The 24197-nt window shown below is 39.6% G+C and overlaps 5 protein-coding genes across 6 annotated transcripts in view; 3 read left to right on the forward strand and 2 right to left on the reverse strand.

Annotated features, from left to right (window-relative positions):
* Positions 1-102: 102 nt before the first annotated feature.
* Positions 103-5146, forward strand: cd151 (CD151 molecule). 2 transcript variants are annotated; one of them, XM_023422557.2, is made up of 9 exons: positions 103-242; positions 1228-1312; positions 2046-2237; positions 2928-3002; positions 3296-3316; positions 3687-3791; positions 3957-4112; positions 4196-4282; positions 4432-5146. In XM_023422557.2, exons 2-9 carry the CDS (start codon positions 1229-1231, stop codon positions 4489-4491), a joined length of 780 nt encoding a protein of 259 aa, XP_023278325.1. In that variant the 5' UTR covers positions 103-242; position 1228; the 3' UTR covers positions 4492-5146. The 2 variants fall into 2 exon arrangements, with proteins under 2 accessions (XP_023278325.1, XP_023278326.1); XM_023422558.2 differs by lacking the exon at positions 3296-3316.
* Positions 5040-8102, forward strand: gatd1 (glutamine amidotransferase class 1 domain containing 1). The gene is made up of 7 exons (XM_023422559.2): positions 5040-5179; positions 5357-5433; positions 6999-7104; positions 7193-7300; positions 7402-7493; positions 7581-7674; positions 7785-8102. Exons 1-7 carry the CDS (start codon positions 5131-5133, stop codon positions 7898-7900), a joined length of 642 nt encoding a protein of 213 aa, XP_023278327.1. The 5' UTR covers positions 5040-5130; the 3' UTR covers positions 7901-8102.
* chid1 (chitinase domain containing 1) lies at positions 7942-12905 on the reverse strand. The gene is made up of 12 exons (XM_023422550.2): positions 12517-12905; positions 12194-12337; positions 11320-11452; positions 11149-11193; positions 10922-11028; positions 10773-10834; positions 10566-10655; positions 10360-10461; positions 10050-10199; positions 9124-9204; positions 8992-9034; positions 7942-8848 (listed from the first exon to the last, which is right to left on the reverse strand). The coding sequence occupies exons 1-12, from the start codon at positions 12619-12621 to the stop codon at positions 8750-8752; spliced, it is 1161 nt and encodes a 386-aa protein (XP_023278318.1). The 5' UTR covers positions 12622-12905; the 3' UTR covers positions 7942-8749.
* A 461-nt stretch (positions 12906-13366) lies between these two features.
* ighmbp2 (immunoglobulin mu DNA binding protein 2) lies at positions 13367-21076 on the forward strand. Its single transcript, XM_023422530.2, has 16 exons — positions 13367-13524; positions 14444-14526; positions 15261-15430; positions 15525-15720; positions 15835-15932; positions 16088-16251; positions 16403-16603; positions 16685-16832; positions 16922-17096; positions 17934-18116; positions 18215-18333; positions 18419-18513; positions 19152-19275; positions 19376-20206; positions 20306-20505; positions 20755-21076. The coding sequence occupies exons 2-16, from the start codon at positions 14447-14449 to the stop codon at positions 20950-20952; spliced, it is 2982 nt and encodes a 993-aa protein (XP_023278298.1). The 5' UTR covers positions 13367-13524; positions 14444-14446; the 3' UTR covers positions 20953-21076.
* Positions 20953-24197, reverse strand: part of LOC111666997 (zinc-binding protein A33-like) — a 12135-nt gene continuing 8890 nt past the window's right edge. The window contains exons 4-6 of the mRNA XM_087178273.1: positions 22341-22363; positions 22138-22256; positions 20953-22054 (exon numbers count right to left, since the gene is read on the reverse strand). Coding sequence (XP_087034399.1) covers positions 21504-22054; positions 22138-22256; positions 22341-22363 — 693 coding nt within the window. The 3' untranslated portion in view covers positions 20953-21503. The remainder of the gene's footprint in view (positions 22055-22137; positions 22257-22340; positions 22364-24197) is intronic.

Consider the following 24197-nt stretch of genomic DNA (forward strand, 5'->3'; position numbering starts at 1 on the left):
AGAAACCAGCTGGGGGCAGACATGTACTCTATATAACTCCTGAAGTGAGAGCTGCCTGTTGTGCCAAAAGAGGACAGACCCTCAGACGCTTGGGTAGGAGGCTCGGCTCTGGGTGTCAACTGAGCGTACACTGTTGCAGTTAACCTTCAAAGACAGCAGCACATTGACACTGGGGTTAGTGGGAGCTTGGAAGACGTTACCCCGATAATCTACATCCTTCAGGGCCCACCACAGACTATCAGGTAGGAGTACTCTGGTCTCAGCGGAAAGGCAGAGAAATTTTTCCATGACACAATGAGTTAAAAATAACTCTGAATATGACCATGAGATTTGAGATTTTCTTTTGCCAGTTGATCATGTTCACACTCGGAGTATTTTGTCTTGCGGCTAAAAAAAATCATACTCTAATAAGTTTCTTTTTAACGTGCTTGTTATTTTATAGCTATTGTCTCTTTACCCATTTTTTTGTTTGTTTATTTCTTTATAAGAGAGAGGCCTACTAATACCTAGAATCTAAAGTCACCATCTCTCATGATGCTCCCAGTCGCAGCTTTTCTTAAAATAGAAGCAGAAGAAAGTTCGGTTCAGGGTGGGGTACAAACCGACTTTGACTAATTCATTAAGTAAATAGTTAAATGTCAACAGTATATGACTGGAGTGTCAGAAGATCAGGATAAGTTACAGGGATGGGGGGACATATATATCTGTCTGCTGGATGACATGTGACACATGTTAAGCATGTTTTCTCCACAACATATTTGATTTCATCAGTGAGCTCTTTACATTGCTCTGTTCTACCAACTTTTTGCAAGTTTGAAATGCAACACCATTTTATTTTTGGTGTACTGTTAAATGTTATCCATTGTTAATGCATATAAAACCTTGAAAAAGACAACATGTTGTCAGAAAAGCTCATATGTATTGTAGTTATGTTTGAGCTCCACCCAGTAAATCACCTTTTCACACCAAAGGTGGAACTAAAGCAGAGTAAAAGAGGAAACTCCATGTGTTTCCGCAACTGACGAGTCTCCATCAGATACAGCGCTAATAGGCTTAAGTTTGCTGTCATGCAAGTATAGGAACAGAGTTGTGTGATAGTAATCTCAAGTATTGCATGAAAGCAAGTCCTCTCTGTTGGGAAAACACCAAGTTTTTCATTTGGTGATGTTTTCTGTGTTTGTGCATCACCTCACAATGTGCCAACATGTCAGCTTTTTTTTATTTCAGAATGGAAACACAAGGTGAAAAAACTCACACCTGTGGGACAATTTGTCTGAAATATCTACTTTTTCTCTTCAATATTCTTTTCTGGGTAAGTTAACAAGGAAGTATTAAGATTTTCAAACAATGTATGACAACAAATCTTCCATTAAAGGCTCTATTTGACACTGATTATTATTGATACCATTAGATGTAATAATTAACATGGAGCATTCGTTTCATGCTTAGCTTCAGGCACCACAGATATTAGTGAAAACCTTCACTTTATGACACTGAAGCACTCGCAGTTACAAAAACTTATCATTACATATATTCAGTAAAGATATGTATATTATACAATATTATGATCTTTAGTTCACTTAAACTACAGATTTTTGCCGATTCATTTAGTGTTTACATTTTTTCAGTTACAACAGTTAATGTGGAAGCAAGAAAAAAATGCTCCATACAGTCTGTACTTCAGAGACAATCCAACAGTTTATTTACATCAGAACCTTTACTTTCTTAACTCTTAACTTTCATTTCCTCAAGGCTTTAAAGATAGATTGTATCAGTTCTTGTATATCTAATTTCTCATAGTGCATTTCCACCAAATATCCACTCAGATATGAAACTGTGATATATGTGCATCAGATTCAGAAACAAAAACAAAAACAAATTTAACTGCACGTCCCTCAAGGCTCCACAGTGAAAGAATAAGGCGTTGCCTTCTTTGCATCACTATCACATTTTAGGAGCTAATTTATAACCGCTGAAAATGATGTGGCACAGTCTTGACAGGAGGGTCTGGTTCGAATTGAGCTGATAACAGAACCTTCTTTCAGGTGGCTGGAGGAGCCGTGCTGGCAGTGGGAGTGTGGACTCTGGTGGAAAAGAGCGACTACATCAGTTTACTGAACTCCAGCTTTTACTCAGCCTCAGCTTACATCCTGATAGCTGCTGGGGCCATCGTGATAGTGACCGGGATAATCGGATGCTGTGCCACTCTGAAGGAGATGAAGAGTCTTTTGATCATGGTAAGGTGCATCAGTCACAAAAAACACGGCCCTGCAGCAGAAAAATGTTTTATAAAAACCATGGTTCTTTACTTTCACTCCGCTCCACCGCAGCGTTAAACCTCATTTAATTATGTGGAATCAGAAACCAATGAGAGACACTTTAAGTTCCTGTTTATATACACACAGCCTAGTCTGGGTCTATGTGTATTGAAAGTTAATCCTTGGTGACCTTCTGTCTCGTCTGCCTGCATTCAGTGCAGCCCATTATGTCAGACGGGCATTGCTGTCAGAAATAACAGACAAAGTCATGCAGAGTGTGTCTTTAAGAGTGTAGATTTAGAGCGCAGCTCATGCCAGAGGAATGAGGGGCATCACAAGCAGCTGCTTGGACTGAAGAGGCTGTGAGAGGGACAGACAGACGCAGTGAGAGCATTTAATACTGCAGCAACACTGCACAAGCTCTGTCACATTGTGTCTATTTCCATATTTGCCACGACCTTTGTAATGAATAACTTCCTTTCCCACAGTTAAACCAGTTATTCTCTAGAGCACAACTTTTTTGTTTGTTTTTTTTTGAGTCATGAACAGATAGTTTCAATGCTGATATCATATTTAAAGTCACATTTATTGTCATATTTCAGCACAGAAATGTACTAAAACACCATCTGAGGATTATTTACAGCTTTTTTTCATGTCTCTTTTCAACAGTATTTGGTCTTGTTGCTCTGTATTTTCCTGCTGGAAATCATTGCTGGTGTGCTGGCCTACATAACCTATCAAGAGGTGAAGCGTTTGTTTATTTTGAAATTCACAGCAATTGCAAGTTGTTTACATTTTCTGTCTTTCTTTTCTTGTATTTCATGTGATTTTTTTTTTTGTCATTCCACTGACTTCAAACACCTTTCTTTCGCTCCATCATGTCTTTTTTTTTTTCTTTTACCGCCCATGAAATGCTCCAGTTGCTGCCCTCTCTGTTGTGAAATCTTCTCTGCATGCCTCTCTGTGCATGTTCTTCATTTGTCATGTTTTTCTATCCTTTTCACACCTCTCTTTCTTCCCCCTTTCTCTGGCTCCAGTGTTTCCCTCTCTGCTACCAGGTAATCTGCTGCCACCTGTCTCCATTTCATATCAACCTGTTTCTGGAACAGGTTGATATATGATGGTTCATTTTCACTCTTTGCACTTTGTCAGTCCAGAAACAAAAACTATTTATATTTGCAAATCAATTTAAAGAATGCCTGTGAAACATGGAGTGGGGGGGGGGGTCAGAGGATCTGAGCTCATATATTTTGGGTTATATGTGGGCAGCGCACAGGTACAGTGGAATGTTACAGGGGAAGAAAGAAACTTGACGAGGGGCTATTTTTATTGACTGTGACATATATATGTATACTTACATACATATACTGTATATGTATTTCTTTTTTTTTCCTGATCAATCACTGAAGTGCTTTTCCTGTCTCGCAGCTGGATGACGAGCTCAGACAGAATCTGAAGGTGACCATGCAGCAGAAATACCAGCAGCCAGGGGAGGAGAGCGTCACGCAGGCTGTGGACAAGCTTCAGCAGGAGGTGTGGAAGTGATACTGCATGTTTCAATCACAGCATCAGCGCTTCCATGACTGAGAAAAAATCAGTGATCAGAGTTTGAAATGACAGCCCCTTTAGCCTGCACGTGTTCATATGTCTCATCCTTTCGTCTTTCTTCTGTTTGTCCCTTTACTGACTTCCTTTCAGTTTAAGTGTTGTGGCAGTAACAACTTCTCAGACTGGACAAACAGCACGTGGATCCAAGCTGCAGACTATAAGCGGCTGGTTCCTGATAGCTGCTGTAAAACTCCCAGTGAACTCTGCGGCGACAGGGACCATCCCTCCAACATCTACAAGGTGGAGGTGGGTGGAGCTGTTCATTTGGCTCTGGCTAAATGTTGTATTATAGCAAAATTGTAATTTCTTTCCATTCCTCATGCTCTCAGGGAGGCTGCATCATGAAATTAGAGGAATTCATCCTGAGTCAGTTGTATATTCTTGGTGCAGTGGGTACTGGGATTGCATTTTTCCAGGTAAAACCCTAACCACTTTGCAAAAATACTGGTCAATATGAGCATCTCTTTTAATGTTGTGCAAATTACCGGCAGCTGAATAGTAAACAAACGTTGCTTCTGTGTGCAGTGTGGAACTAACAAGTTCCCTGTGTCTGTTTTTCTTTCAGCTTGTGGGGATGATGTTTACTTGCTGCCTTTATCAAAATTTGAAAGAAGATCCTTACTGATGTCTGATCAAATATGACAAAATGTGTCACATCATAAATTGTAAAATGTTTGATTAGAAATTTGAATGCCCCAAATTATGCACACAGTCCTGGATGCTGTGGAGTTGTCACTAAAAAATGATGACATTTTCAGAATAGAAGCACTCCACACTGTAATGCTGCTGGACAGCACTGTTCTTTTTCTGCTAATTCTAATGCATTTTAACGCTAACAATGTGTGGATGAACGTGTTACTAAAGTTTTATTTTCATTTCATTTTATTTTCATTTTTAAGTATTTAATGCTGCAAACAGTGTTGGCCTTATTGTTTATCTATTCTGTTTGTTTGAATGTATTTCACACAGTGTTTACTAAAGTTATAATTTAAAAATTAACATAGAAATCATTGTTTGTTTCTTTGTTTGTTTGTTTGTTTGTATGAAAATAAAAAATACTTGCAGCTCATTAGTCACAGGTCATATTTTCCCTTGCCTTTGACATTGAACTTTTATTCTGAAATCCTTTGAGCGGATGTTGTTGTCAGGTGACAGAACTTCTTCCTCGTACATTTTTTTCTTGCATGATTTCATCCAGTTATCTTGTTATTCTTTTAAAAGAGGCGAAAATATTTAATGTAGAAGGGGCACAAAGATTAATAAAATGTCTGCTAAGCCAACTTGTTTGATAGTGGCGAGCGCCTTTCCTCAAGGTGGGTGGATTAACACACAGCTGAAGCATCAGCGACAAAGTGTTGCACACAATGCTGAATCAGTCTAGTTGTTCCTCATTTCCTCATATCTTTACGTTCAGCTGTCCTAAAGCTCAGTGGATATGTTGTCTGTTGCAGATATGCGGTGAGTTTAAACTGGTGTGTTTGTTTATTCAGGGGTGTCTGCGAAGTCTTTCCATCAGTCCTTCAGTCTCTGTACCTCCGCGTTTAATCTCCAGACAGCCACACCTGGGGTAAGACTTTATTTCTTTTTTTCTCCTTTTTTTAAAGGGCAAAAAGTGAACAGCCGGTCACTTTTCCATAAGCTTCTTTCATGATCTTCAAATGTCTGTGTCCGGACTTCTGAATGGAAGTCCGGAGTCCAGCTGAGTTGAGCTGCTCTCTGAAAAAGAGCTGCCACTGAAGTGAAAACCCTTCACAGTGGAGTCCCTTATTCTGTTGGTCGCAAGTAAACAGAAATTGGGACTGACGACCAGTAACATCCAGGCAGGGACAAAGAAAGGAAAAGACAGAAAGCTCTTCTACAGACTTGGGCACCACTGTCTCATAAAGCAACATTTAGAAAAGGTTTATAAACTGTAATTAATGAATTCAATTAATATTTTTTATGCTTGACAGATCAATCATAAGCCATTAATTAAAACCTTTCAATAAATGAGCTGCAGGACGTCTTGACCAAAACTTATTTATAAACAGCTTCTAACGACATTAAAGCTACAGATGTGATGGATGATTGTTTTATTAATGATTTATTAGCATTTACAGGTGGCTGACCAACTTTCACTGATGGCTTATTGAAAAACTGAGACTCCCACGGCCTTTTATTAATGGCTTATTAATATTTAGAACTGTAGCCTTGATGATTTGGAGTGGTCTCCTTAATGGATTTATATGCCAGCAGCGTGCCATGTTTCATGCTGGAGGAGGATTTTCCACAACCTGGCAACCCAAGAGCTGTTGCTATTAATGGCTTTTACTGGTCTGTGAAGCATTAATAAATTATTTGTTAACCATTAATGAAGTCATTAATTACAGCTTATGAAGCCTTTATCAGTAAGTGTTACCCAGATATAAGACACAATAATATGTTTGTTTGAATAATAGTTTGTATCTGCTCTATTTTTATCCCAGTAAAATTTCAATTACCTCGTTAGAAATTGTTACGGTTCTCCCTCATCTATGATGTAGTTTGAGTATTTGAATATTTTTCATATTAAAGGTTGAGCTACTGCACAAAACATGTCTCCTACTTCACTGTAAACTCCATTCTCAGTGAATGTGCATTGTGCACTGGAGGCTTGACATTTCCACATTACTGGAGCTGCAACTAATGGTTATTTTCATAATTGATCAATCTATCAGGTTTTTTTTTTTAATTGTTTAGCTTGTAAAATGTAACATGAAAATATTGAAAAATGTGTCACACAATTTCCTAAAGCCCAAAGTGATGTCTTCATATTGCTTGTTTTATCAGACCAATGGTCTAGAATTCAGAGACATTCAATTTACACTGATGTAAACCAAAAGCATTAAACCCTCACAACTGAGACGTTGTAACTGGGAAATGTCAGACATTTTTGCTTTAAAAATGATGATTAATCGATTATCAAAGAATTTTTAATTAATTAATTGACTTAATTGTTTCAGCTCTGCACATCACACATGTATAAGTTGCACATTGGATAAAAATGAAGATGACTGCACAGTAACCTCTGTAGTATAACTAACTCAGCACATCATCTGACTCTCTGCACTGAGGTGAAGGGTCTTTCTTTCTGAGTCTTTCTCTGAATTGCAGGGGAAGCCAATAGACTTTGTTGGAGTGGATGAAAGCACGGCCAGATGGGTGCAAGACTTCAATGTTAAACCTTACGCAACACCAGCCAAACTTGAATCTATAGATGGTGAGAATATTCATTTCACAGCCACTTGGCTCCTGTCGTTTCTGCTGCTGCTGCTGCTCAGTTATTATATCATGACGACCTTTTCCAGGTGCCCGATACCAGGCGCTGCTCATCCCAGACTGCCCTGGAGCGCTGAATGACCTGGCACACAGCGGCTCTCTGCACCGCATTCTCACACACTTCATCTCTCACCAAAGTGAGTGTGAGGCTCATTTTAAAAGCAGTCAGTATGTAATCTGTACGTTCTTGGATAAAGGTTGATTTTTTTTTTTTTTTTTCCCCCCCGTGTGTGTGCAGAGCCAGTCTGTGCAGTGGGACAAGGCGTGTCAGCTCTGTGCTGTGCCACTGAGGGACAGAAGTGGATCTTCAGTGGCTATAGTTTAACAGGGGTTAGTCTTCCTCAAGTAAACATGAAGGTAATATACCCAAATATATTTATGTTCAATGTAATTAACAGTGACTGTTTTTGTTAAAAGCCCTCAGTGTTTGAACTGGTGCGGAGGCCTGACTTTGCCAACCTGCCCCTGATTGTGGAAGACTTTGTGAAAGACAGTGGAGGGTCATACACAGGTGAGCTGACCTTCAGAGCACAGATACTAAATCAGCACAGTAAAAGACTTAATCTGCATTTATAAAACTAAACCAACCCCCCCTCTCTTGTTTATCTCTGTGTTTTCCAGCAAGTCAAGAAGATGCTGTGCATGTGGTCATAGACAGACACCTGATAACTGGTCAGAACATGGAGTCGACCTCCCTTGCTGTAAACAATCTAATCCTGCTCTGTAGTGCCAAGTAAAAATAGTAATGTTTGAATCAGGAGCACTGAAATTCATCAGCTTATCTGTTTAACATTTATATTCATGTAATTAAACAAACATTCATCTGAGATAAATACTGGAAGATGCTGCAGCAGAACAAATGTTTGGCAACACTGTAAATACAACTTCATTACTTGTCAATGCTGTTATTATAAATCTAATAAAAACCACACAATCAAATGTCTTGATTTGAAGATTTGAAAAATGACAAAAACAACCAAAAGAAAACAAACTTGGTATCAGGAGCAGATGTATTCTCGATGGTGGACGCTTAAAGCCAGAAAATTGGATTCATCTTCACGGCGAGCAAAGCTGCGTCCAAGAGCAGAAATGTTTGTAAGCAATGGTGAGTCAAATAGACTGAACAGATGTCTGTGGCACTTGAACTCTTGACGGCCTCTGAACAAGAATATACCCCTTCATTTAAATTTTATACATACTGATGATCATGCACTTTCTGTTGCTGAATGGAGATGTGTTACTGCACTCTGACTGAACTGCACAAGTTTTCACAACATCATTGACAAACAGGAATAAAACATACTGAAGTACCTTTTGGCTGCTGCTTGGACCTATTAAATCAACAAATCCCAGTTCAGTCATTTAAACAAGATTTCTCAACACTTTTATGACACTGCACAGGTTGAGTATTAACTACACCCTGTCAATGGCTCATATCAGAGTTCATTTCAGTTGCTCACACAGAAAAAAAAATACCTGCATACACCACCTGAGTTTTTGGTGCACCATGTTCAAAAAAAAAAAAAAAGAAAGAATCAATGTGCTGATGATCCAAGGTCCCCAGTCTTCACTATCAAGTCCAACTCTCATAGGAGATCATAGAAATAATCCAGTCCTTGTCCCAATTCCCATAAAGAAATTCCAGTTCCCAGCTCAGTGGCTAAAGAGACTCTCAGGTAGATTGACTGTAAAATAATTAAAATAATGTTAATCTCCACGTTACTGTAAACACAAGTTCAGCTATGAAGTAAATGGCACCTAGTCTTAACATTATTTATGCTGCAACTGTGTTAACCCACAAACTAACTTAAAATGTGAAGAGTTTTACCTTCAGTGATGGAAAGTACACCACGTGTTTAACAGCATTGTTCCTGAAATGAAAGGGCAGGGACAGATCTTGTGTAAAAAAAGGCTGTTGGAAGCAAATATTTGCTCTTTCAAAGTACTATACTATTATTACCTCTTGTAACTGAAGTGATGCTCTGCAGAATATTCATCCCAGAGAAGTTTGGGCCTGTGTTCTCGCAAAATCTCAATGTACCTACAGAAAATGAAAGATAAGAGTTAGGCCCTGACAACCTACTGGCCTCCCCCGGCTTCTTACTGTAACACAATTTTTTTTTTTTGCCAAAAGTTAGAAAAGTTATTTCACATGAACGGTTTTTGTATTTGTGTTTTTGTCTACTCTTCTCACTGGTTTGATGAGGGCGGGGCTTAGTTGGAAAAAGGTGACATCACATACTTCTGTGCACCAGTCAGAGTTCAGCAACATGTGAATCAAAAATCTGATCGCAGTTGTTGTGTTGTTTCCAGGCCAATAAATTCGGATCAAACTACACATATACAGGCGATGTTCTCTTTTCCAAACTTTAACTTTGATTTTTGTTTATTTGGTCATGAATATTGTATGTTATAGAGATTTGAAAGTTTTAAGGGGCTTTAAAGTCATCAACATCATATTCTGTCTACAGGTCTTGTGTAGCACTACCATGGGTGTAAAAAAAAGTTGCCTAAAGTCTGTTGTGGCTCCAGCGGGACCTACGTCAAGTCTGATAAACTGAACACTGCAAGTTTGAAAATGAAAAAAAATCTCAGGATGTGGAATTCGACAGAAGTGAGTTTGTCAGACCTCTGAGGCCCGGTCATCATCTCTGACAAAGGCTAGCAGCGAGAAACAAGATTAGCTGCTACTAGCATAAAATACCTGAGTCGAGTTGCATTGTGGATAATACACGTCAGAGTTTGAGAAGGAAGAACAATGAGTCTGACAGTGTTATAGGAGTGCAAATCAGCAGAGTACTCTTTCTATTGAAACATGTGAAACTTTATTTACTATAATGTGAAACTATTCCTGCAGTAGTCGTATCTGTATCTGTATTATCTTACCTTCCTCCCAGGATTGGCTCTGTTCCCTGACTTGCAAAATCAAGGCCATACAAATTGAGTCCCAGTAGGATCTTTTGCCTCCACTGAGTGGTGGGTGCAAGCTGGAGGACACAGTCTCTTATCCAGGGCAGGGGAGAACTTGGGCCCGGTCTATTAAAAAAAAAAAAAGCAGAACTCAGAAGATTGTCTGCATTTATTCTGTGGATCTTCTTGTAGCTGTCAGTTTGTCGGTTACTTTAATCATTTCACCACCTAATTCATCTCCATTTCTTCCTTAACAAATATACATCGCCTGTGCCTGTGCACTCACCTGGCACCACTGGAATAGTCGTATGTCATGAGGCTGAATCCATCGACTACTGGAGCCAACTGTTCAAACTCCTCCCTGCCGAACATACCCGGCTGCCCCGAACTGATCATGATTGAAAAGAAAAACACCAAACCAATGGAAAGTCAGCACCAATTTCTGTTTGTTTTTACATTTATAGTTGTTTAAAGTAAATCATTTTCATTCACCTTGTGACAGCAGGTGGAATAACAAGAATGCAGTCTAATCTTTTTGCCTTCAAAGCCTCACATATGTGTTTCACCAAATGCACCAGCTCCCTGGACGGAGGAGATTAAACATGTTTGATTAATTTTATTTCCTTCTTGAATCATCTCAAAAAGACAAAGACAAAATGTCAAGAGTTAGAATATTGGTCTGGCGTTAAAATAACTCACTTTCTTTTGTTCCCTCCCAGTTGGCTCCACAGCTCCAAGGTGAAGCCGTCAAAACCTTCAGTCTGCAAGGCAACAGCAGTATTAGACAGACTGCACAAACATCGTACACTGTTGCAAGAGGGATAAAGCTGAACACAACACTGTATTACCTTTGCAACATCCACCAGCTCACTTCCCAGTTCCTCTATCTCATCCTCACTCCCCAGCACGATCATGTAGTCCTGGTAAGACCAGCCATCAAATAACAGCCGAGGCACTGAGAGCACAGACAATGGAGCATTTAAATAAGTGAACAAAAGAGTCCTATCTGAAACCACTTGCACTGAGCCACATCATCAGATCGGAGTTGTTGGGTGTGAGGAGGACATCTACTCACCCATCCTGACTTTTTTGTTAGACTTGCGTACAGCTTTGACCCATCCTGGAAAGACAAACAGACCCTTTTACTTTACGTGCATTAGTCCATCTGTTACTTTGATAAGTAACCAAGACTAGAGGAGTGCTTCCTGTCTGACTGTCATTGACTCATTTTCAATGGGTCGCCTACCTGGGTCATGGTCATGGAGTCCCGTAACGTCAAAGGTCTCAGGTCCTCGTCGGCGGAGCTGAAGCCACACTGGAGACAATGAGGTCAATTTGGAGCCAAACATTTTGGCAACGTCATAGCCGTGGGAATTCCACTGCAGGGTGGGAAATTAAGATGTGTAGTTCAGATACAGTGTCAAACCATACACGTGAAGCACTCAAGGATAGGTTCATATATTTTCAAGTCAGTCCCATATACATGTTGAAGGAGTTGTTGGACACTCCCATTATTCCTCCTCGTACAACACCAATGTAAGAGATGGTAACATTGGGTATCTCCTAAAATTTAAGGCTGCAACTAATGATTATTTCAATTATTGATTCATTTTGGTCCATCACAATGCCGGTCCATAACGCACAGGTTTTAAATTTAGCAATACGTAATGCAAAGAAAAGCATTAAATCTATACAGAGGAGAACCTGGAATCAGCAAATGTTAAATGATGAAATTTGAAATGATTATCAAAAGAGTTGCACACAGAGAGATTTTGCAAAAAGGAAAACTTTGGGAGATACCCAGTTCATTTGGCTAACTCAGACAGTTCTGTGAACATTTCAGTCCCCACCCCACCCCCTAACCCCGACCCCCTGCCACCCACACACACATCTCTTACATTCTTGTCATGAAATGAAAAGGATCTGCTGACAGCCAGTTTGGCGAGTAAGAACTGCAGTGTCAGACTCTTCCAATGTAAATATGGGCATGTGAGTATTGTATTAGGGCAGACTTGAAAACCTCTGAACCTCTCCTTTGATGCTGTGCTAATGGTGTTGTCAAATGGTGAACAGCGGCAAAGCATAATGTAGATGTGCCAGTGACTGCATTTCAGCCTTACTGGTGTGACATATCCCAGTACAGGTCCCTGAAATGTTTTCTTGATGTGAGCACAGTGTCTTTTTTCCTCCTTCACTATGTCTTTCCAGTGCGGGTCTGACACAACGAGGCCTCTCTCCAACACAGATAACTCAGCTGGAGATGTCTAAACAGTGGGATCAAAGAGAAAAGGGAGCACATTTCAGTGACAGATTACCAGTGACAGGCGAGGATAAGGGCCTCTGCCTGAAACTGGGAAATTCAGGAGAGTACAGTGACATGCCAGGCAAACAGAAGACTTGACAGCTCACACCCATTTCAAGGTAATGACCTGAAGTTACTCACCTCAGCCTCAGCTTTATGCGACTTCTTGGCATCAGTTTTTGAAAGTGTAGCACTGGCCAACCAGCAGCATGAGATGCCGTGCAACAGGACTAGCGTCGTTCTCATTTCCAAAAGGGCAGTAAAAGGCGTCGTGAAGCAGTTAAATAAAAATGGGTTAGCTCAGATCTGCAGGTTTGCAGCGCAAGTGCTTCCTTCCTGACTGGGATCTGGCAGATTAAAAACCAGTATGTTCTCCTGCGGTCTGAAACCATACAGAGCAACGAGCCAACACGGCCCCGTCCATAATGTTAAAACTTATAACCTGAATTTATGATAAACAACTTGGGCTCGGCTGTCGAGCGGCTGGGGCCAGTTTGATTGACAACTTAGCTCAACGTGTTTCTGGTGGGTGAATGACGCTGTGTAACTTCCGCATTGTGAGCTTTTCAAAATAAAGGTAGTGCATGTGGCCTGCGAGCAGTGTTGCCAGATTCGGCTGTTCACCCCCCACCTGCGCGGGCAATAAATGATTTAGGAGGGTTGTAATAGTTTGGGCTACTGTTTGTTACCTTGTCTATATTCCACATTTTTTAAAACTGTAACGGAGGAGCAAGGGGAGAGATAAGAGTCAAGGATACTGTGTGCGGTGAAAGGGACGGGTGCATGCAGGCAAGGCAGGTGCTTCTTGTTTCTTATAAATACTCAAAACACAAAAAAACCACAAATTCAAATAAAAAATATGGCTACTTTTATGGCGCTTAGGCAGTTTCTAGACTCGGATTAGGTTTCGTTTTGTCAGTAAAATTTGGCAACACAGTCTGTGACAGAAGTCATCTGAGCAGGTAGGTGGCAGTGTGGCTAACATGTTAACGAGTTAGCACATTCAAAGAAGACGACATGAGTCAAACAAACCAACTGACCACAGAAGATATGACCAAGACAGTTACAAGTTGTCCCGCATGATTAACTAACATTAGCTGTTGGGTCTTCTGCTCTTTCGGGCTCTTTTCAGATATCTAACGTTAATGGGTGAGTGTCATTCTCGCTTGCTAACTGTAGCTAAAGTAAGTGGTTTGAGTACAGTGTGGTTAGCAAGCTAACATGTCAGCATTTAAACTACCTCTTGGCACTCGGCTTGTTTTATCTCATGTATGACACTTACCGATAACTACAGTTGAATATAATGATGATGCACGAGAGGCCAAACCTCGAGCTTTGTATAAAAATGCACCATGTTGGACATTTTTACATGAGCTGTGAGATATAGTGGGGAAGGTTGGTTGTGACTTCTTACTTCATTGAAGTTACCAATACCACAATCATAAAAATAGTCCATTAAAAACAAAAGTCTGCATTTAAAATTTATTTAGGTACAAGTAGAGTATCATAACTCATTATGCAGCAGAATGATCATCCCAATGTAGTGTAATATTATTGGATAATGATTACTGATTCATTACTGTGTATGCTGGATTTTATGTTGTAGCTTCATGGCTGGTGTGAAGCAAATTTAAATCACATTTATTCGTGATACAAAAAAGTGGTACTTATTAGTGGTAATAAGTACAAAGTACAATATTAGCATCTGACATTTAGTGGATGTGGAAGTATAAAAGTGTGAAATGCAAATACTCAAGTAAAGTACAATTACATCAGAATTACTTTTAAGTGTTGTACTTGTATAAACGTACTTAGTTTACTCTCCACAACTAGTGAGAGTCACCCTTGTTGATAGGAGAACTAACATATCTGTCATTTACAACATCAGGTTTTATCAGTCTAATGTGACCTGATGTGTATGACATTAAAATGTAGCAGTTAAAAACAGGTGATAAGTGGAACCTCTCCTGATCTGTAGCTTAGGTGAAGTTGTACTGACTTGTATTGGGAAATGTTTTTTTACAGTGATTTTTTTTTTTTTCATTATTACTTTTTGGTCTTTTTTTAGTGAATGATGGCAGTTGAACAATTTGTGTCAAAGACACTTGAGCTTCTACAGCAGGAGAGGGAAGCTGAAATTGAGGAGACCAGGTAAGCACAATAGCATCCAGACTGTAATACTTGGAAGAGACAAATTCAAAAAGAGAGGTCAATGATAAAGCAGAAGAAGAGTCATGAGTTTTAGACTCTGGTACAGGTCAAGCTCCAAAATACTGGGTCCTACACTTCCCATAATGCCACTCCTTAGTGTATTCCTGCCAGAGAAATGCCCACATCTTTGAAATTCCACAGTCTCAATTTGAAATGCAGGCTCCCTAATTTGATGCACCCAAGTCCAACCTATCTGGGTTATTTTCGCAAGGGCTGGATATAGTATAATGATATAATATAAGTATAAAGACAGACGCTGACAGTGGACACACATGTCTTGTTCATAAGTGTTTGTCAGTGCATTCATAAATTTTTCGCTGCATGCAGATGGTCAGCATTGACTTCAGCTGACATGGGCAAATGACATGATGCAGCCATACAGATGCAATTAGTAGAAATTAGGCATCAGACTTGACAAAAAACTCCCCCAGAGCCGCAGAAGCTATTATACATCTGTTTTTACAAACTGAGTAGTTGGCCCCAAGACGAATATACCAAACTTTATGTACATTATAGTGGATATCCTTTTTCTAGACAGGGATTATGGTATGTTTTTGAGGAAAGGCAGGCCTTTGATCTTAACCTATTTTACCAAAAAATATATAAAAAAAGAAACAAAATCTCATTATTGGTACATGCCATTATAAAATTACAGTCTTGTTTTGTCTCATCAGGCTATGGCAGGAGAACATCTCTCTCAAGGATCTTCAAAATAAAGGTGTTTGCTTGCTGAAACTGCAGATAGGAAGTCAGTCCACAGGCTTGTATGGTCGCACAGTCGTCATCCTAGAGCCAAGAAAGCATCTTGGTTTCTCATCTCTACCAAGCAACAGCTTTGGACCTGGTGAGATGGAAAAATAAAGCATTTGATCTTTGTTGTTTCTTGTTACTTTGGTTTCATATTTTGCTTAATGTGGTGTTTATATCTTTTGTTACAGGTGATATAGTTGGATTGTATGACACTGGTGGATGCACCGCAGACTCTCAGATTGCCACAGGGATAGTGACGAGGGTCAGCCAAGCTTCTATAAGTGTGGCCTTTGATGATTCAAAGGATGGCCTCAGTTTTGACACAGACGCTCTTTACATCCTTTTGAAGTTGGCAAATGATGTCACCTACAAACGAATGAAAAAGTGAGTAACAAAGTAAAGTTCTCACTGTAAAGTCGTTACGAACTACGTGCAGTTAAAAGTGAGCTGAGAAACCTTAGAACGACTAATGTGTACTGTGTGTTTTTGTGCTTCCAGTGCCTTGAATGCATTAAACAGATACAGCAATGGAACAGCTGCCAATCTGATCAGTGTTCTTTTTGGAGACACCAAACCCTCTTCTCAGTCACAGCCAAGTAAGTCATACTTTACAAAGGAAATATTATCAACAATTAGGCCTTCAATTTGCTGTATGGCTCGGTAGTAGCTTGGTGGTATGCAGTACACATATTTCAAAACCTTGCAAAATAATGAGACTAATTCTGGCTATACATCTTTTATGTTTCATCAGATGAGGTTGGATTCTTTAACTTGAACCTGGATGATTCCCAAAGAGAAGCTGTGTCGTTTGCTTTGTCTCAGAGAGAACTGGCTGTGATTCATGGACCTCCGGGCACTGGGAAAACCACCACAGTGGTGGAAATCATTCTGCAAGCAGTCAAACAAGGCCAAAAGGTCCAGAAAGTTGAATTTATTAGTGTAAATGTGAACATATTGTCTCCACTGATTATGTTAGTAGTCGTTGTTGCTGCAGAATCTCCGTCTACACACTAGTCTAGACTAGTCATTTTTATTTCATTTTCATCGGGTACTTGTGTTTGTGCAGATCCTGTGCTGTGCCTCATCTAACGTGGCTGTGGATAATTTAGTAGAGAGGTTAGCCCGATGCAAGGCCAAAGTCCTGAGGCTGGGTCACCCTGCCAGACTGCTGGAGTCAATTCAGAAACATTCACTGGATGCCATCCTCGCCCAGAGTGACAACGCAAACATCATCACTGACATCCGTAAAGACATCGATAAAGCTTTTGTAAGTATTTGAGCATGTGCTCCTACAAGTGTTTGTGCCATTTTGTATGATTTTTAAATATTGTATTTATTTATTTTCAAGATGGGAATGAAGAAGTCACATGAAAAAGGCGAGCGGGTGAATTTCAGAAGAGAAATAGGGGAGCTAAGAAAAGAGCTGAAAACCAGGGAAGCAACAGCCATTGCCCAGATCCTAAAAAGTGCTGATGTTGTTTTATCAACCAACACAGGTCAGTAATGGCCTTGAGTGAAGAAAATATCATTCAGTTGTAGCAGTGATGCTGAAATGCAATCAGTGAGCACTTGTCTGTGTCTGCAGGTGCTTGTGATGACGGCCCTCTGAAGTTCCTGCCAGCAGAGCATTTCGATTGGGTGGTGATAGACGAGTGCGCCCAGGCCCTGGAGAGCAGCTGCTGGATCGCCCTGCTCAAAGCGCGCAAGTGCATTCTGGCTGGAGACTACAAGCAGTTACCACCTACTATTAAATCACGAATGTAAAAAACTGATTTTTCTTTTTTATACATTTATATTAACACTTAATATTCTGTGCAGCTAAAACATTTTCCTTAAAGACTGGTTTTAAATCTGAAGCATTTTTCTATAACTGTGAATTTTTATGTCTAAATAAGCAACAATCAAGGATAACGTAAAAACAAATCATTATTTCTAAGAGTTTAGCTCTCAGAAACAACCCCACATCATGTCATCATCATATTTTTATACTGAATTCAAATGTTTGTAAGCTCAGTGAACAGAAATATATCATCCTTTACCAACTAGCCTACCCTATTTCAAACCAGCGAGAGGAGAACAGGCAAAAACACAAATATAGAAATCTGTTGTCTGAAATAAGCAAAACTGACTAAACTGGTTACAACTAACAATTATTTTCATTATTGCTTAATCTGCATATTATTTTCTCAATTAATTGATGAGTTTGCCACAAACTGTCAGAAAATGGTGCAAAATGTCCTTCCCAAGGTAGCGTCTTCAAACTATTTTTCTCTGACCAACAGTCCTGAGCCCACAGATTCTCTTCTTGCTAAACAAAAGCAGAAAATCCTGATATTTGAGAAACTTTTTGAGACTTTTCTGACATTTTGCTTGCAAAATGAACTAAAGCACTAAAATAGTTTGTGATTAATTTTCTGTTAACCAACTAACTGATTTGTTTGCTAAGCCTCTCAGCTCTGAACTGTTGTAGCTTTAACAGTAAATAGCATAGTCTTGTTGGTCAAAGTAAAAAGCTAACCAAGGGAATTACTTTTCAGAGCTTTTTTAAAAGATCTTTTTACAGGATTTTTATTGTTTGCGCATATTGTTTCCCACAGCGCTGCATCCAAAGGCTTGTCTCTCAGTCTTATGGAGAGACTTATCCAGATGTATGGGGACTCAGTGGTCCGTATGCTGACAGTTCAGTACCGCATGAACAGTGCCATCATGGAGTGGGCCTCCAAAGAGATGTACCAGGGAAGACTGACTGCTCACAGCTCTGTGGAGAGACATTTATTAAAGTGAGAATCAGTTTAGTTAAGGAACATATCTCACTGTATTTCAGTGAAGGATAACTCATTGAAATAACTGTTAAATACGCTGTACTTGATTCAAACAGAGATCTACCAGGAGTCACCTGTGTTGAAGAGACCAGCACGCCGCTTCTTCTGATTGACACAGCAGGCTGTGGTCTGAGTGAAATGGAGGTCACAGATGAGCAGTCCAAAGGCAATCAAGGTTGGTTGTTTTTATTGCAAAAATCCAGAATGTCTTAACTGTTTGAGTTGTATGGGATCTAACTGTGTGTGTACTGTATCCTCAGGTGAGGTAGACATTGTTGAACTGCACATAAAGGCTTTGACTGAAGCTGGGATTAAAGCTAAAGACATAGCTGTTATTGCCCCATACAATTTACAGGTAAGTCATTATGAAAGCAACATTATGCAACTATTTTCCTTAAAATAACATCTTCATCATTCAGTGGTACACTGACTTGTAATAGGGCGCCCGAGAATGGCGCCTCTATCATTCCCACTCTGCGTTCTGAATGCCTGTTCTTGCACTATGTAATTTGGTTTACGCAGGCACGATCATCCACGAGAAGTGCTTAACAATTCACAGCACTACATCACACGCCACAAAATATAAGTCTTCAGCTAGCTATAAGAAGAAGCTAACTCACTGTTCTGCACAGATTAGCCAAATGCTGACTTGACATGAGGGAACAGCAAGATTGCTGGTTTGTGTGGAGATGATGATTTTGTGTTTGTTGCATTAGCGACTGACAGGCTTTGTTGTCCGTACATGAGCTGTTAGCTCATATGAATACGCTGCTTCCCGTATCCTTGTTCACTCGGACTCGGAGCCCAAGAGAATTTCATGCGCCAGCGTCCTGTAATTATCACTTGTGGCTGCAAAGGCCACTGTCGCTACTGCTCAGCAAAAGTTACGTAGTCATGCTGTAAACTTGAAATCTAAAATTAAACCAAAAGATCTAACATTTGTGTCTTAAATTGACTCAGTGATTTGGTTTTGATGTTTTCATTCCTGTATAGGTCGATCTTCTGCGTCAGAAACTGTCTACGAGGCATCCAGAGCTGGAGATAAAGTCCGTAGATGGATTTCAGGGCAGAGAGAAAGAGGCTGTTGTGTTGTCATTAGTTCGATCCAACAGAAAAGGTAATTTGTTTTGTCATATCTGTTTCTGCCACACCATGGACCACAGCAAAATGAGTTTACATACATACAAACATATTTGTTCTTTTTTTTTTTATTTTAGGGGACGTTGGCTTTCTGGCGGAGGACAGAAGGATAAATGTGGCTGTTACACGTGCAAGACGCCACATTGCCGTTGTGTGTGACACACAAACTGTCCAGAATCATGCTTTCTTGAAGTCCCTGATTGATCATATGACTGAGTTTGGTGAAGTCAGAACAGCTTTTGAGTACATCCAAGATATCGTGCCACAGAACTACACCCGTGACCACAAAGACAGTAAGGCTAATACGTCTGCCAGCAGCTCCGCATCTACCAAACAAAGTGTCAAAGATCAGGCTCGCAGCAAGGTGAAGCAAGGGCAGAAGAAATCGAGTGGTAGCAGCAGTAAGGAAAACACTGCTGGTTCAGAGAAGTACAAAAAATCCCCTGCATCAACACTCACAGAGGAACAACAGAACAAGAACAGATGCACTGAGATCAGAGAGCAGGTGGAGAACTTTCTGAAGGAGTTAAATCAGAGTGAAATACAATTCCCATCATCTTTTAACTCTCATGACCGCCTGCTGGTCCACCAGATCGCTGAGGAGCTGGGACTTGTGCACGAGAGCAAAGGTGAGGGGAAAGACAGGTGTATCAGTGTGTCCAGGCCCCTGGTTTCAGCACCAGCTGAGGACTCGACACAAGGAGAAGAAGAAGAAGAAGAAGCCCGGGAAGAGGAAACAATCCCAAATCCCCAAAGTGAGCCGCGGTCTCATTCTCCATTAGATTTGAAAAGTTTACATTTGGAGCGAATGAAGAGGGAGCAACAGAAAAGAGAAGAAAATGCTCAACGGAAAAAACAGCAGAACAATATCCCACCAGCTCAGACCCAGTCATCCAAGAAGGCCAAAGGTTCGTATTAGAAACATCTAAATTTTAACAGTTTTCTCACACGTCTGCCACGTGAAACCTTTGTCTAATGTCTCTAAAACTCTATCATTTCTCTGCCAGGAAAGAACCGAACAAAGGCGGGCGCCTGCGACATTGCTGCAGCAGCTGCTCCCGATGATGACTTTGACACGCTTATCAACGCTGTCAAAAAGGCCGACAGTGTGTGCAGTTTTGTCAAGTGTAAAGCATCTGTGCTAACCCTTGGACAGCTTTGCATTTTTTGCAACAGGCAGTACTGCCTCAGTCATCATATACCAGAGGTAAGACAGGGACATACCACAAATGGTATTTTTTGGTTGGTGTTTTTGGTAGTGCTGTGTAGGTGGGATTTAGCAGATGTGGTGATGCAGTTGTCACTCAAAAAGTATGGACAGTGTCAGGAAAGTATTTTAAAAGTCTGTGTGCTGATATTTCACCATAAGTGACAGCTTTAATGTAAGAAAATGATGGTGTGTTGAGTTTTGTGTTTTCTCCAAAAATCTAATCATCATGTTGTAAACCCTGTTTAGGTTCACGGCTGTGGAGATAAAGCCAAGTCTCATGCTCGGATGAGAATAAGCAAAGAAGGCGTTCTTTATGCCGGCAGTGGGAAGAAAGACAAATCCATGGATCCCAACAAGAAAGCTTACCTACAAAGAAAACTGGACTCTAAACTGAAAGATATGGCATCACAGAGGAAACAAAAGAACAAAGAAAAGGACAGCTAATGTCACTAAATCAACACTATATTTAAATGAACTGAAGACTTTTGTTTTGAACAAAATTAAACAACTCAGATATGTGAAGATGGTTATAGTCTTGCTTAATAAATTATACATTCATCAGGCTCAATTTTTCTTTTTTGTTTCTTTCTTTTTAATTCTTCCTGTTGCTAACCAACTATCCATCTTGATTTTGATTTGATACAATTTCAGATGTAATCTTTTAGGGTGCAATCCGACTGAAATGGTAAACAAATATACGTTGTGACGAATGTTCCTGTCATTGGCTCATCACAGTGATAGGCATTAATATGAGAAAAAACCATGACAATTGTTTTCAACATAATTAATGTTTTCAAAGATCATTTTGTTTTATAATACTGAACATTATTTATAGTTTTAATTTTTTTTATTCGTAATTACATCTTTTCACCAAAATGATAATGTTTTGCAAATTATTTGTTGGTCTACTTCAATACCTTTGCCACCCACAAGTGGGCCCCTGCCCACAGGTGGGGAACCACTGCTCTTAAGAGATGCATCCACTGTATGAGAGTCTATTTTACATCCACTGTTATGGTCAGAGGACAGATTGTCAGTGGTCTGGATATTTTCCCCTCCTCATACAAGCCTGGGGAGACATAGGGGAAAATCCTCTCTGTAAATTTGTCTTTGAATGTGTGTATTGTTGTCACATCAGCAGCGTTGATGAACACCACCTTCCCTTTGTCACAGTCCAGCTCTACAGTAATCCTCTCGGGCTTCTGCTTCAACATGAGCTTGGTGCGAGGCGAGGTCTGAGCCCAGAACGAGCCTCCATTAGATAGGCCAATCACCCAGAAGCCCTCGGCAGGGTTGAGGAAGACGGTACTCTTCCTTTTGATAGACTCTTGGGCCACTCCGATGTACCAGTCTTTGCTTTGTCCCACATCTACGGTCCAGCTGTGTTTCCCAGATCTGAAGCCGGTTGCTCCCAGCACACACACACGGCTGATGCAGCGTTCAGGGTTGTCAGGTACGAGCTGCTTACTGCTGTACTGCACACAAGTCAGCTCTTCAGAGAACTTTAAGTTGGACTGGGCTGTGTTTGAATCCAGAGTGATGGGAACTGAAAGTGTAAACCAAGTTCATTAGTTTGAAAATGCCCATACCTCATATTAAACTTTAACTTGCAGGACAATGTTTACCCACCATATCTGACAATGTTGATCATCTTCTTCCAAATTCCAAATTTAAGTAATCCCAGATGCTTTGCAGAGTTTATCAGGATGTCTCTGATACACTCTGGCTCTCGAATGTTGCATTTGACCCTAAAACATGTTGAAATGATTACAGTGATTTATGACTGTCTAATGGAGACATGGAGCTAATTTTAGCAGATAGTAGGTGCATACCTTTTCTTTGTCTGCTTGTAGTCCTTTTAGTTGAAGAAAAAAAGTGAAGAAATCTCATTAATGAAGTGTTTACTTGAATAAATTAGCAGCATAGCTTTTATGCACATCACATGTAGTTGCACATGAGAAGTGTGTCTGTTATTTAGCCTATACCCTTCATTGATTCAAATAGTGCAGGAAAAATAATAGGAACACCATTTAGTATAACACAATACAGTTCAACAGCACCACAGGACAGACATGAAATATATGAAGTTTATCAAAATATCCTAAATAGTTCATGACCAAAAGCATTCAGTCCACCTCTTTGCTCCAGACTAAAACATCTCTGAGTATTTGAGGGAATGCCGCAGAATCTTGTACACACATTCATGGTCCTCAGAGGATGAATCCTCTGACTTCTCCTCTTCTCACTTTTCCTCTGGCCGCACCAGCAAGTTGGCATTAGTGGTTTTTACTGAAATATCTTGACAACTATTGGGTGGCTTTCCACAGCATTTGGCACAGACATCCATGGTTCTCAGACAATTTATCCTAATAACTTTGATGATCCCCTGGTTTTGCCTCTAGCACCACAATTAGGGTGAATTTTTAATTTGTCCAATGCTAAAAAAGTAACAGCATTCCCATCAACACTATTTAACTTTAAACAGAAATGTTTTCATTTAATATTCTTGATTTCACTCTGACACCAAGAGGTTTGAACCAAGAATACGAAATTAAAGTTGTGGGTTTGGTTTTTTTTGTTGTGTTAACAGAAAAATACAATCTAGGCCTATATGTGTGGAGATTTTCTGATTCATAACATTTTTATGCCTTTTGCCATGTACAATATTCTAATGCTTCTTTTAATTTTACTTCAAGCTATTTGTCAGGCTTGGCACTTTTCTGTGTTTGCATGTGCCTCCATGGATTCTTTCTAGGTACTCCGGCTTCGTCCCACAACCCAAAGACATGCACATTACATTAATTGCCGACTCTAATGACTTTCATATTGTGACATTTTAATGCCTTACTATACTTTGACTGCTAATGCCTTACTTTACTACACAGTTTTTAATCCTCAGTATACTATGACATTTTTATAACTTACTATACTATGAGTTTTTATGCCTTGCTATACTAGGACTTTTTATGCCTCACTATGCTATGACATTTTATACAATAATATAAAATGATGTTATACCTTACTATACTATGACATTTTATGCTTTATTATACTATGACTTGATGCCTTATTATACTATAACGTTATGATGCTTTCCTATACTATAACATTTTTATGCCTTACTCTACAGTGACTTTTTATACCTTACTTTACTTTGACATTTTTAAGCCTTACTGTGCCATGATGTTTTTATGCCTACTATACTATGACTTTAAGCCTTACTATGCTATGACATTTTATACCATACTATAAAATGATGTTATGCCTTACTATACTATGACTTGATGCCTTATTATACTATGACATTATGATGCTTTCGTATACTATACCATTTTTATGCCTTACTATACTATGACTTTTTATGTCTTATCATTCTTTGATGTTTTTATGCCTTACTATACTATTACTTTTTTATGCCTTACTATACTATTACTTTTTTATGTCTTATCATACTATGATGTTTTCATGCCTTACTACACTATGACTTTTTATGCCATACTTTACTATGACTTGATGCCTTAATGTAATATGACGTTGTGATGCTTTCCTATACTATGACATATTTATACCTTGCTATATTATGACATTTCATGCCTTACTGTACTGTGATGTTGTGATGCCTTACTATACTATGATGTTTTTAATCCACACTATACTATGATGTTTTTATGCCTAACTATACAATGACA

Source organism: Seriola lalandi, unplaced genomic scaffold, assembly GCF_002814215.2.
Source record: "Seriola lalandi dorsalis isolate HSWRI2012SDOR001 ecotype SW California unplaced genomic scaffold, Sedor1 jcf7180002054682, whole genome shotgun sequence".
NCBI classification, from domain to species: Eukaryota; Metazoa; Chordata; class Actinopteri; order Carangiformes; family Carangidae; genus Seriola; species Seriola lalandi.

Excerpts from the sequence above, each read along its gene's own strand:
- cd151 (XM_023422557.2), top strand. The coding sequence starts at position 1,229 with ATGGAAACACAAGGTGAAAAAACTCACACCTGTGGGACAATTTGTCTG. Across the intron at positions 1,313-2,045 it reads TCTTCAATATTCTTTTCTGG|GTGGCTGGAGGAGCCGTGCT; the intron begins GTAAGTTAACAA and ends ACCTTCTTTCAG. Across the intron at positions 3,792-3,956 it reads TGGACAAGCTTCAGCAGGAG|TTTAAGTGTTGTGGCAGTAA; the intron begins GTGTGGAAGTGA and ends ACTTCCTTTCAG.
- gatd1 (XM_023422559.2), top strand. The coding sequence starts at position 5,131 with ATGTCTGCTAAGCCAACTTGTTTGATAGTGGCGAGCGCCTTTCCTCAA. Across the intron at positions 5,180-5,356 it reads GGCGAGCGCCTTTCCTCAAG|GGGTGTCTGCGAAGTCTTTC; the intron begins GTGGGTGGATTA and ends TTGTTTATTCAG. Across the intron at positions 5,434-6,998 it reads TCCAGACAGCCACACCTGGG|GGGAAGCCAATAGACTTTGT; the intron begins GTAAGACTTTAT and ends TCTGAATTGCAG.
- chid1 (XM_023422550.2), bottom strand. The coding sequence starts at position 12,621 with ATGAGAACGACGCTAGTCCTGTTGCACGGCATCTCATGCTGCTGGTTG. Across the intron at positions 11,453-12,193 it reads TACTGGGATATGTCACACCA|TGGAATTCCCACGGCTATGA; the intron begins GTAAGGCTGAAA and ends CCCACCCTGCAG. Across the intron at positions 10,200-10,359 it reads GACTATTCCAGTGGTGCCAG|ACCGGGCCCAAGTTCTCCCC; the intron begins GTGAGTGCACAG and ends TTTTTTTAATAG.
- ighmbp2 (XM_023422530.2), top strand. The coding sequence starts at position 14,447 with ATGATGGCAGTTGAACAATTTGTGTCAAAGACACTTGAGCTTCTACAG. Across the intron at positions 14,527-15,260 it reads GCTGAAATTGAGGAGACCAG|GCTATGGCAGGAGAACATCT; the intron begins GTAAGCACAATA and ends TTGTCTCATCAG. Across the intron at positions 19,276-19,375 it reads AGTTCGATCCAACAGAAAAG|GGGACGTTGGCTTTCTGGCG; the intron begins GTAATTTGTTTT and ends TTTTTATTTTAG.